Source organism: Cottoperca gobio, chromosome 14, assembly GCF_900634415.1.
Source record: "Cottoperca gobio chromosome 14, fCotGob3.1, whole genome shotgun sequence".
NCBI classification, from domain to species: domain Eukaryota; kingdom Metazoa; phylum Chordata; class Actinopteri; order Perciformes; family Bovichtidae; genus Cottoperca; species Cottoperca gobio.
The window spans coordinates 10048068-10060732 of record NC_041368.1 but is presented as its reverse complement, the minus strand read 5'-3'; the positions used below and the strand labels follow the sequence as shown (position 1 = coordinate 10060732).

At 37.5% G+C, this 12665-nt stretch overlaps 2 protein-coding genes across 3 annotated transcripts; both read right to left on the bottom strand.

The window, feature by feature from the left end:
- Positions 1 to 3534: 3534 nt before the first annotated feature.
- On the bottom strand, positions 3535 to 7340 carry rraga (Ras-related GTP binding A). Of its 2 annotated transcripts, none has more exons than XM_029448118.1 (10): positions 7230 to 7340; positions 6690 to 6812; positions 5772 to 5871; positions 5602 to 5668; positions 5280 to 5502; positions 4783 to 4878; positions 4576 to 4698; positions 4397 to 4488; positions 4184 to 4299; positions 3535 to 4096 (listed from the first exon to the last, which is right to left on the bottom strand). In XM_029448118.1, the coding sequence occupies exons 2-10, from the start codon at positions 6714 to 6716 to the stop codon at positions 3993 to 3995; spliced, it is 948 nt and encodes a 315-aa protein (XP_029303978.1). In that variant the 5' UTR covers positions 6717 to 6812; positions 7230 to 7340; the 3' UTR covers positions 3535 to 3992. The 2 variants fall into 2 exon arrangements, with proteins under 2 accessions (XP_029303978.1, XP_029303977.1); XM_029448117.1 differs by having other exon boundaries at positions 6690 to 6815; positions 7230 to 7323.
- A 2277-nt stretch (positions 7341 to 9617) lies between these two features.
- On the bottom strand, positions 9618 to 12488 carry chmp1b (charged multivesicular body protein 1B). Its single transcript, XM_029447921.1, has 8 exons — positions 12300 to 12488; positions 11392 to 11489; positions 11157 to 11303; positions 10971 to 11039; positions 10715 to 10822; positions 10581 to 10624; positions 10277 to 10349; positions 9618 to 9813 (listed from the first exon to the last, which is right to left on the bottom strand). Exons 1-8 carry the CDS (start codon positions 12313 to 12315, stop codon positions 9769 to 9771), a joined length of 600 nt encoding a protein of 199 aa, XP_029303781.1. The 5' UTR covers positions 12316 to 12488; the 3' UTR covers positions 9618 to 9768.
- Between the last annotated feature and the right edge of the window lie 177 nt (positions 12489 to 12665).

Sequence of the window (12665 nt, the reverse complement as noted above, 5' to 3'; positions counted from 1 at the left end):
CTGTCAAAATAAGGAGATGTTGTCTCCTGAAATACTTTGCAGACTCATTAAGAGTATAGAAAAACCTCATGACACCCTCTGTTACTTCAATTGTGAGAAGGTTTTATCAGTTTAGCTGAGTGTAAAGAGATGACTGCATGTCAATAAACATGAAAAGAAAGGTGGACTACATTGCTTTGCAAATGCAGTTTTTGAGTTCTTGTCAATGCCAAAACCAGTTAATTGAATGTACTGTATGTTTAAATGGTGGCTTTAAAGTTACTTTACCAATCAAGCCAATTCAAGGTGTGGACAACACATTACTGATGAGAAAGAATTTAAACTAGAGTAAGCTAAAAACTTGCAAATTAAGTTTTAATGTCACTTTTTAGATTTAAGACTAAAAAGCACTGGAAATTGCAGGTGGTTCCAGTTTTTGGGTCACCTGTAAACACCTTGTGTTTGGTTGCATCAGCGGAGGGATTCAGTTCTCCCGACATGTTATACATTATGGCCCTGTACACCTCGTCTCTTGCTGCTCCTCCAAGGGAAAAAGTCCAGAGAGAGACGGTAGAAGGTGATTTGCTTAGTTCACATACACAAACACAGTTATTTTCCAGTCGCCTTATGTTCCAAGTTAGTTCTGAATCATGCTCATTATCATAACAACCTTTTGTCGTTTCCTCCCTGCTTTGGCTCTTTGTGGGACATTTAAAGGGAGTTATTTTGGCTCTGGTGAAGTGACTCACTTGCAATTTGCAGCTTCTGTTTTTTCAGTTGCTCAGTGTATTTATATTTGCTATAAAATTGACTGTTCCAGTCTTATATTAAAATGAGTAAGCCACTTTGTCTGTGTTTGCATTTAGTTTATTCTATTATGCAGACTCGCTCTCTTGCAGCGAGGGACTGGGGATTTTCCAGTTATTCAGCCCTCTGCATTCCAGGATACAACTCAACCACATGAGCAGTGTCGATAAGCCCAGCTGGAACAATGCCTCTGCAGCAGGGCTATAATGAAGGGGCAGGAGGTATTGAGTGCATATCCCCTGCAGCTCCTGAAGGAGTGGGTGGGATCAAGTACCACGGACACAACTCTAGTTACCTGCCGGAGGCTGGTCAAACAGCATGAATATACTGTGTATATATATGAAGACTATTTATTGTATCACGTTAGAAACAAATGACACGTACAGTCCTGATTGAAAAATGTAATGTTTTTAAATATTATCAGAACTTTAATGACTATATTTCAATGTATGGGTCTACTAAACTTAAATCATTGAATTTTGGATAAAACAATGTTTTTTATGTAATGTAGACTAAAGATCTTTCACTTAACAAATGTGTCCCTGTCCAAAATACATATCTTTCCTGTTATTTATCAATCTATATTGTTTTGGAACTATCTGGCACTCGGCTTGTGGTGCTCTAAGCTCTAAAGAAAATACATTTCTCTTTACAAAAATCTTGATCCGGTTAATCAAGATAATCCACAGACCTTGTTGTGAGCAGTTTCATGTAGGAACTATTTTCTTTCTACCGAACTGCCTCTACTCATAGGTGAGAGGCTTGTGCTTGTGTACTGCTTGCATACCTGAGCTAGCTAAAGTTACAGATCAGGCGAGGAGACGCCATTACTTTCCATGAGGAGATGCATGCTTCCTTCTGCATGGTGATACAGTAGAAAGAATACATCCATCCATCCATCCATCGTCTACCGCTTATCCGGGGTCGGGTCGCGGGGGCAGCAGCTCCAGCAAAGAACCCCAATCTTCCCTTCTCTGGGCCACATCCTCCAGCTCCGACTGGGGGATCCCGGGGCGTTCCCAGGTCAGTGAGGAGATATAATCTCTCCACCGAGTCCTGGGTCTTCCTCGGGGTCTCTTCCCAGCTGGACGTGCCTGGAACACCTCCCTAGGGAGGCGTCCAGGTGGCATCCTTACTAGATGCCCGAACCTCCTCAACTGGCTTCCTTTCAACGTAAAAAGAAAGAAAACAGTTTAAGATAAAAAAACGAAATACTTTCCACAGCAGTTCATGTGCAATTTACAACAGCTTACCTACTGGTTGAAGAAATGCATAAATAACTCCTGAAGATGTTTATACCTTGATCATTTCTTGTGTGGTCATGAATGTTTGAGGTTATCGAGAAAAACGTTTATCAAAACTCATTCTGCATTACAAACTTAAGTCTGCCGTTTGTGACGTTGTTGAAATCACAGAATTTCACTGATATAGTGTTGTGCTTATAATAATAATAATAATAATAATAATAATAATAATAATAATAATAATAATAAGAAGAAGCTTTATTTGTATAGCACCTTTCATACAAGAATTGAAGCCCAAAGTGCTTCACAGCAAAAACATAACAATTAGTACAAGGACAGAATAAGAAGCATTTACAGCACAATAATCACAGTGTTTATGTAAATGAGTCTGAAGTACCATTATAAAATAGCAGAATTAAATAGTATAAATAGCAGAATTAAAATAGTATAAAATAGCAGAATTAAAATAATATAATATAGCAGAATTAAAATAGTATAAAAATAGCTGAATTAAAATAGCAGAATTAAAATAGTATAAAATAACATTGGAGTATTGTGCCTAGTTTCCCTATCTGTGCCGTACTTAACGACCCTACTGCCGGGAAATCACATTCATCACACCATTCTTGTAATGTTTTAAACTATCAGAGCCATATTTTGAAAGCATGAGATCAACAATGCGCCCTGTGGCCTTTCAACTGGTTTACTCCCTTCGGTAGAGCCAGTTTTTCTCCAATACACATTTATCAGAGAAACTTCCTCTTTTTCCCGTGGTATAACAGTCTATTTGATCTCAGGCCTTTCAAAAATACACACTCTGAAATGTATCTGTTACCTTTACACATTCAATGTTAAACCAGGCACAGCAAACATTTATGAAATCATTTAAATTAGTTTAAAGTGGCAGCATTAAAAGTTTAAAGTAAAGAGATATAAAATATCACTATTAAAAGGCTAAAGTAAAAAGATATGTTTTTAGCTTACTTTTGAAGATACTGAGCGAGCTTGCCTCCCTAATGTCTGCAGGTAAAGTGTTCCATAGCTTTGGTGCATAATTACAAAAGGCTGCACCCCCAATTTTCTTTTGGATGTTTCTGGGAACATTTAATAAACCAGTAGTGGATGATGGTAATGTTCTTGGGGGCACATAGTTTATTAGAGTGTAACTTGGTGCGTTTCCATTTAGGGCTTTGTATACAAGAAGGAGGACCTTGAAGTCAATTCTAAAAGTTACTGGAAGCCAGTGTAGAGTGGCTAACACTGGACTGATGTGGTCTCTCCTCTCGGTTCTAGTCAGCAGCCTCGTTTCAGCGTTTTGGACGAGCTGAAGTCTCTCCGTTGGTTTTTTTGGGAGGCCGGTAAAGAGTGCATACAACCTGAATATAACAACCTGAACATACACTGTTGTCGACTCCATGAAACAGTGAATTCAAGGAATATCATGAAACATCTCTGAGCAGCAAAAAGTAAAAAAGTAAAAGCAGAAAAAAAACACGACACGTGATATTTTTCAGAATATAACTATATTGTTTGTACTTTCAAAGTGTAACAGCTTACAAACTGCATTTGAAAATCAAACATCATTTGGAGACAACATTCCCCAATCAATGGGATTTGGGGAAGAATCTACTGTAGGATAAGACAAAGTGTGACAGCAAAGGTTGCCCCCCCCCCCCCACCTTTATAGTAAACACAACTATTCAATTTTCTTTAATGCGTCGAATTAGGGCAAATATATTTAACAGAATGTATCGCTGTTCAAGATACTTATGATCACTGTAGAAATTAGACCAAAAAAGAAAATATGATTTCTCCAGTAATAACTGTGATTGAATGTGAAGCTATAGAGGAAACAGTGCAGGGATGCTCGTTTGTTTCGGAGCTGGAAGACCGCACACGGCATGTTGCAGTCTTCCTGTAGACTGATTGGCTGAGAGTATCCACCGGGACAAGATGCACCGGCTAGCGCATTCGCATGTGCAGGCTGTGCTTGGGTCCATCCACCCGCTCCAACTTCTCAAAGTGTTTCCTAGCATTACGGATATTGATGAGAGTTGCTGCAGATGCTGGAAAAAAAAAATGGAGAATGGATTTTTTTATTATGCTGACTTAGTGTCTTGACTGCACATTTTGTCCTAATCGTCACTACTTACGAATGGAGGGGTCCGACATGATGACCATGACATATGTGTTGGAGGTGAAGACGTCGATGAAGGCCGCAAAGTTGGAGTTCCTCACTTCCATGCTTTGGAAAGAGGCTGCCAGTTTACTGGAATAAAAAAAGAAATAAGGGAAATTGGCATCATCATAAAAACTTTGTGTTTGATGTGTGGAGTGACGGTGACGTTTCTGCAGAGTGAACTTACCTACAGCTGAGTTTGAACTGTTTGATAATGTTACTGATCTTCTCAAACCGGTGAGCATCGCGCTGCTCTTTGCACTGATAGTGGGAGATCACCTGCATTTACAACATTAAATAAAATACTTTTATTACTAGATCCAGATTTCTCTGCCCAGTCCTGACAAAGGAAGCGGTTGCTCTCACCAGGAAGGTGGCTCTCTCAAACAGAAGAACTTCATCTGCCTCTATGATCTGCGCAAAGTTTCTCAGGTTAGTCTCCAGCTGCTGGACGTTCGGGATGAGCTGGTATACTATGCTAGACCAGGCCTGCAAAGAAATGTAAAAATGTTTCCTTAGAGTGTCAACTTTATTACCCGACATGTGAACATACAAGCGGTCAAATGTCACAACCTTATACAGGGTTTCGTCCCAGATTGATGTCCTGAAGCAAGTGCAAGCCAGAGGTCTGGACAGTCTCTTCAGATCTTCTTCACGCTCCTTAAAGATCTGTAAATACAGTGAAGATAGTGAGTCACATGGACAGTTTTGAAGCCATTTGATTTCTTTGTAAATTAGTATCATGACTGGCGGATATGTCACAGTAATGATTTCATGGTGTTATTTTTATGAAATTAAGGTTTAATCTAGTAAAATATTATAAAAATGGTTTAATGTAATTTTATTCTAATACTGGTATCACATGTGTCTTATGATTGGTAAAATTACTTCAATAAACTTCTACCAATAACACGACCAAATGTGCCAAAGAGAGCAGCAGTGTTTCTGGTGATGGTGAGACCATGGCTGTCAACATGTCAGTATGTGTATGTGCTTCTTTGTGAGAAAACAATGTGCACATGAGATTGGAAGACCATTACAAATAATAAAATCGAAATCATTAAGCTTACCAAATCTCTCTGGTCTTCCTGCACCAGATCCATTTTGTGAACGAGGCAGAACACTTTAGCGTCGGGGGAGTTCTGCAGGATGGCCTCCAGACACGACTGGTAGTAGTGCATGTCTTTCTCCAGCTCACGGCTCTCAACATCGAATACATAAATAAGCACCTCTACATTTCTGAAAATGTTGTCCCTCTGGCTGGTGAAGTAGTTCTCCATGAACGTATCCTGTCTGTTGGGTTTCACAGAGGGTTTCAGATTAGTAAATAATAATAATAATAATAATAATAATAATAATAATAATTAGCAATAATAAACAAATGTGCTTTACCCTCCACAGTCCCATAGGTTAAGAACCAGATTGCCAAGAAACCGTACATGGGAGTGCTCAACGTCAACTACATTTAACAAAGGATAAAAATATTGTTTTATGAATGAGATCAAAGAAACAACCGGCATCAAAATGATGTCATGTAGCGACTTTCTTTAAAGCTCTCTTACTTGTAGCTCCAAGGCGGCGTGTGTCTCGAGCTATGTAATTGGCAAAGATGATTGATCTCATACTCGTCTTCCCAGACCCACTTTTCCCCATCAGTAACACCTGTAAGCACAAATGCAGCAGATTACTTAAGTTTCTTCTCGTCTCTCCACCCCTCTACTCTTATGACTAAAAGGTGGAAGAAATATCCAGACTTGGTAAATAAAAGCAGCAGTATCACAATGTAAAAACACTTAATTAGATGTAAAACTCCCACATTTATCATTTTACTTTCGTAAAAAGGTACATAAGTATTACGAGCAACAACATACCCTTGAAGTATTACATTTAGTAATTTAATTGTCCACGCTTCAAATAATTCTCGACACTGCCATGAATACTATTTTGAGGGAGAAATACTAAATATCCTCATTTTATTTTAACTCAACTTAATTGATTTGCAAAAAAATTGTCACATTTAAAGAAACTGATGCTAAAGAATTTTATAATCAGCCTTAAAAATTTTGTGAATAAGTCTGTGATTGTAAAACGTAAACGTAACAGGTTGTTAAAATCATCAAAGTCATGAAGAATAGAGAATGAAGGATGGATAATTTGTCCTGGACGTGCTGAATATAAAAATATATAAAAGTTGTTACAGGTCCTAGGTAGATGGTTTGGTTGAGGAATCCCTTCAAATCCTGATTTGTGTTTATTATGGGACAATTGTAAAATACCAAATACTGCATGTCAAAATGTTTCATTATTATGTGTGACATGACTACAGCTTGGGAGTCATTGAAAAACAACTAACACCGCAAATTAAAAGACATGACATATACATGAATTACTTTACTAAAATAAAGTACAGCACTAAAGTATATGTACTACACCACTACTTGTGATGCTACAAAGAGTACACGATTAGCCCCCTGCTTCACCTTTTTCTTCATTGCTGTGCTTGACATCCCCCTCAACAGACACGATGTAGAGTATTTCTCTGAGCTGCAAGTCAGATGACTTTAGTCAGTGTCAGCAACAGTTCTGCTCTTCTTCTCCTTCAGCTGCTGAACACACACAAATATGTTTCACCTAGCTGTCACTGAATGTTAGCTCTGCTGAAGCAGAACCGACACATCGACAGATGACACGTTTAAACACTGCAAATGACGAACAAGTCAAACACGTGTTACCAGCCACGAGCGTATGAGACACAGAAGAATATATAAACAGTTGACTAACTTCACTAAATCTCTTTTCTCTGTTCCGGATAAACACCTAAGCTAATGCTAAGTTAGCTAGCACGACTAACAGTCCAGATAAATGTCAGCTAGCTCAGTCGAGCTAAACAGCTAGCTAGCTAAGTTGAATTCAGTAGCGTATAGCCTACTTACCCCGACAGGGTAGAACAGTTACATAAAATCAAGCAATTTTAGATACTAGTTTACATTTGTTTTCAAGAGTACAGTTGTATACATTACTTGGTAGAAGCAGGCAGTGAAGTCAAGATCAGCTGCTTCCTGTTTACGCCAGAGTCACATGATGAGACGAAATGCTTTATGCCCAGAGTTTGTCTCACGGACAGTTAAAAAGTTAAACATGCTGCTTAACAGGCATAACACACAGAGTCAAACATTTCTTCCTCACCATCTTCTTAGTAATGTCAGAAATAGTTGTAGTAGATACTACTAGTAAATGTAACCTATTATGCATCACTGGGGTCATGTTTGGCTTTTAACTTTTCGATCATTTTGTCTGCTGTTAATGCATAAATCTGGTCATGGGTGTGATGTTTTTTCATTTATTTTTATTGTGGCAGTTCAACCTCAGCTCCTATAATAAGTCTGTAATAAATGGTCTATCCAAAATATATACTCAGACCCAAACCACAAGTTTTGATCCCACGGTTTTTGATTTATACTATTTTCCACCAGATAGAGCCATTTTCTCATGTGTACTCTACAGCAACTACATGCTTTAAAATACACTGTTGAAAAGGGATGCACAAGGGTTAAAAGTAAAATTTCATTAGCGAAACTTTAAAAAAAAAAATGCAATTATACTGCATTTGCTACTATCAACAGTATAATATCTATTACAAGAAACTATTGAAGGCTGAATGTTTTCCTTTTCTTTTTCTTTTTATTCAAGAATATGAAATTCACTCAATGGGATCTTCGTGTAATTTTTCACTAAAGCTGTTGGCACACTAAAAGAAAGTTATTATTGAAAATAAAAAAGAACTAATAAATGACATACATAACAAAGTTAATTAGTTAGTTGAATGTTTTATGGTGGTATGAGCGTCCTCATCAAGATTTCCCGACCGTAAAACTGCAAAAAAAGAAAAAAAAGAAACAATCAATATTTTTAAAACCACACGAATACCGTTTACAAATCGATATTAATAAATGTGCTGATATTACCGCTGTAATTATACACGAGTGAAATGTTGTGTTGCAGTTCCCCCTAGTGACCATTAGAGGGCAGTAAACCGGCGTGATTGCGTAGGGATACAAAGTGGTTAAAGCACTCAGGCCAACAGCACATGCGCATTAGTGTTCTCGGTTCTCAGTACTAGTACAGTATCAATGACACCCACACATAAACATACCCACATTAATTTCACTTTTATCCCCCATGTATGCAATGGACGTATAGAGAGATGAAGTAATATAGTATATTATCTTTATGTATTTTTATTTTCTAGTACATTACAAATTGTGAGTGCAATTATCCATCATAATCATATCTGTATACGTGAAAGGTATATGTGGCCTATATAGCTAGCTATGTTATTTAATTTGTATTTTTGTCTTGTTCATCCTGTCCTAAATAAATTCTTCATATTCATGCACTTAATGCCCTAAATGTGAAGGACTTCCTCTTGAAAGGAACTATGATTACCAAGAGGGACACAGCGGCAGCAGACAGAGGGCAAAGAAGCTCATTTGGACCACTTGTCTTCCATTGGGTTGATGGACGATGGCCAGAAATAATACACTAAAGTGAGGAAAACCACTTTACACACACCTGAAATCATCTTTTATATGATTATATTGCGTATTACGGTCCTTTGTCTTGTTTATCTGCATTGAATTTCTGACATTTCTTATGAATGCTTAATACTGGATGTACTTTTAGTCAGCCATTTATTTATTAGTTAGATGGCATATATTTTTCAATAAATATTGGCACCTACATAATATTGATAAATATTTGTCTCCTGTTGCAGTTCATTTTCAATACGGACATTTCACTATAGAGATGGAATAAAAATGCATATGGAATGACTAAAAAAGATAAATTAATTTATTGAGAAGTCAGAGATAAAAGTATTATAAAACTTTATTGTTGGTTACTGTTTGTAATATCCAAACTGTACCCCCTTCCCAAATTATCAGTGAAAATACTGAAGATGACCAACACAGGCTAATCATCCGGTATCTTCTTAAAATATTCCTCAGAAGTAAAATGCAACAAATCTAAACAAGAAGTCATTTCAACAGTAAGCAGGTCTTTCAAACTCTGAAACCAAGGAGAGAAAATTGATATACGTTTTCTGCAAACATGCACGTATGAACAAAAAATGTAATTCTATATTTGAAAAACCTCCAGCTTATTCACCATAACTACATGATACTACTTATACATTCTGGGTAAGTACTGCCACACTCCATATTTTTAAAGAAAATTTATGTAGTTCTTAAGTATACATAATAAACAAAGTTACATTAGATCTTCATCTTGGGTAAATATGTATATTTAAGAAATGTATACAATTTCCATAACTAGCATCTCTGTTAGTTCACAGAATCCAAAGGATGTTATTAACACACAACCAACAAGGGCCATTATCCGCAGGGGAACAAAACAATGACACAGTAGCTCATCGACACGAGAGCACACGAGACGTAAGGAGGAAAGTAGTCCTGATGTAAATAAAAAGATGTTTGGGAGTAATATTCAGGTAGTGTTCTGGAGCTCTGCATGACGGTGCCAGTCCACTGCTGTCGTCCTTCACATTTGATCTCGGAGTTTGGCGAGTCTTTGAGACAGTTCATCCTTTGGACAAGAGAGAGCAAAGACAGGCATCAGTGGGGAGGAATCAGGGTTATTTGGAGAAACTATTCTAAATACTGTATTTTTGTCAAATAAATACACAGAATCATTGGCAGGGATACGACTTCATTACAGGAGACCAATTGAAACAGACCGCTACCTTGATTAAAATTACAATTTTTTCTGGGTTTGAAAATTGTTGGACACATTTGGGGTAATGCAAGTACACAACTCAACTAAATATATAACACAGGTCTTGCCGTTTTAATGGAGAAAGTTTACATATTATTTATTTTTATTTAAATGTGCTTTGCTGTAATCATATTTCCTATGTATTTTTCACTCAAACTATGTAATACAACCTTAATTTACATTGCTATAAACAGTCTGGTTTATGTTAAGTTTTATGTATAGTTAAGTTATCTGTCCCAGATGTGAAACAATATAAACACATGTGCATGTGTACCTGCTCTGCAGAGGCCACACTGGTACCCACTGATCCAGTCTGTCCCTGGGGGAGCTCCATGTTCAGGTCCAATCTAAACATGATGCACACACAAACATTCAAATCTTATTTTTAGGTTACAAACACAATGTCTTTGATCACACAATACCGAATGAAAGCTGTCGAAAAACATTCCTCTTAATTTCTGTCTATTAAATTCTTTGAGATAACAACCGCTATTTATGCTTTAACCTATGCCTGTACTCCCTCATGGTCCACTCGTAAATGTGATTTAACATTATTTCACAAAGAATGAAAAGGTTACCCTGCTTCATCAGCCAGTTCATGCATCAACGAGTCCACTTGATTCTGAAAAAACACATTAGATTAGCAGTGAATGCATTTGTCTTTAAAACACAACCACAAAGAACAATATAAGTGTAGAGCAGAGAAATGTACCTGTGGTGTTGTGAGTGTTGTTGTGCTGCTCATGGTGTCCTCCATATGGGCTGTCTGAACATCCAGAGTTTCAAACTGGTGCTCAAATTTGTCCATAAGACCTGAAATCTGAAGGGAAAAAGGAATTGAGGCTTTTTTTTTTCTGTTCTTTACAACTCAGAGGAGTTTGTTACCAACTGTGAAGATAATGACATCGTTGTTGCTAAAAAAAAAAATATGGAAGACAATATTATTACATGTGTAAATAACACTTTACCTTTTCCAGATTCATAGTCTTCAGAGTGGCATCCATGCCTTTCACCACTCCAGCCATAGATTTTGTGACCTGAGAAATAAAACAGTCACTAAAATGACAAGCTTTCTTAAGTCCTAAATGCCAATCTTTAGCCTGTAACTGATTTTCAAGGCATATAGCAGTATGTAGTGACGGTATTCAATGTACCTGGTTCATTGTAACTGCAGTCTGGACCCTTGCTGCCACTGCATCTATCCGAGCGCTCATCCTCAGGAAGTTAACAGACTGGTTCTTCTGTCTGATGGCGTTCTCTGCATGGATCCTCGCCACTTCCATATTCCCCTTCTGGATGGCCTAGAGATGACACAAAAATAAGCTGGTTCAGTAAAATCTCCAGCCGGCAGGCTTTCATAATGTGCTCTCTTGATGAAGTGGAACTTACTTTCTTAATTTTATTCTTCTCTACTTTTTCTTCTTTGTCACATTTCTTGGAATTTCTTTGGAGTTCTTTGGCAGCGAACTTTAAATTGAAAAGCTGTTCTGTGATCGGAGGTTAAAGAAGAACAAAATCCAAACAAACACAACAACCTTCAATAACTAAATATAATAAATGTATCATGCATCTAAATATGCATCTAAATCCCTGTTCTCTTTTGTTATGTAGTTATCTCAGATCCTGCTGAAAATGGTAAATAATTGGAAATTCAGTCGACCAAGACTTGTAGTTTGGACATTTTCTGGAGGCACAAATGAATTAGCAGTTGCCTGCTTTGCTCGGTTAGTAATCCAACCTAGTCCTTATGTTCATACTTTTGTTCCTGAATATAACATTTGAAATATCTAGCATTTAGTCTGATATTATAAATAACACATTTATCACAACTGTACTCTTGACTGAGTAAAAATGCAGTGACAAACAAAGGTTATGTAACTGCGTTTCCTAATCATTTGTGTATGTTTAATGCATGTCATAACAAGATTACCTGGACAGACGTACGGAGCAATTTACTTTAGTATTAAGAATACTAACTAACACCCCGACTACATGGTTAAATTGTAAAGCACCAAGTGTCAGTTGTTGGGTATTTCCTGCCATTAGCAATGAAGCATCCCAGGCCTTCAGTCCACTTCTGTACCATATTACGACGCCTGGAATTGACTAAAAAATGTTCAGGTGATTCAATAAGGCAGCACTTGCGTCTTTGGTGAATATCTGACATAATTAGCAATGTTTCAAATGTCTGTCCCACATAACTCTCACAAGTCTCGTTATGTTGTTGTGTTCAGTCTTTATATTGACGTTACACCACAGTCTTACGTCCCTTTCTCGTCGCTGTTTTTAAAGGATACTTTCCATGTTCGGCATCTTAAGGCGACTCCTAGCGAACCCAACAATTAGAGGTTAAAATCCTCACGGACTGTCGGCAAAGAAAGTAGCTAAATAAAGCAAAACTTGTCAGGGAAACTTCAGCCTTTCGGGTATCGGTCTTCGCCTTCTTTTGCACTTCCGGATGTCTTACCAAAATATGAACGACGTCAGCGTCACGTGGTGGCGGTATTCCATACGACGTCACGAGAGAGCTGTGCCCCGCCTCCTTGCAAAATGTAAATGAAAATAAAATAAAAACCTAACATTTTAACGTTAATAAGCGACATTGTTACAGTTTATTTCGGGGTTTTGCCTTGGTATTATTTGGTTAGTGATTGGTTAGTAAA

Coding starts and splice junctions, on each gene's coding strand:
- chmp1b (XM_029447921.1), bottom strand. Junction 11,040..11,156: donor CTGCAGTTACAATGAACCAG/GTACATTGAATA, acceptor TTTATTTCTCAG/GTCACAAAATCTATGGCTGG. Junction 9,814..10,276: donor GTGTGGCCTCTGCAGAGCAG/GTACACATGCAC, acceptor TCTTGTCCAAAG/GATGAACTGTCTCAAAGACT.
- rraga (XM_029448118.1), bottom strand. CDS start 6,716: ATGTCAAGCACAGCAATGAAGAAAAAG. Junction 5,503..5,601: donor AACCTATGGGACTGTGGAGG/GTAAAGCACATT, acceptor GAAACCCAACAG/ACAGGATACGTTCATGGAGA. Junction 4,097..4,183: donor CATGTCGGACCCCTCCATTC/GTAAGTAGTGAC, acceptor TTTTTTTTCCAG/CATCTGCAGCAACTCTCATC.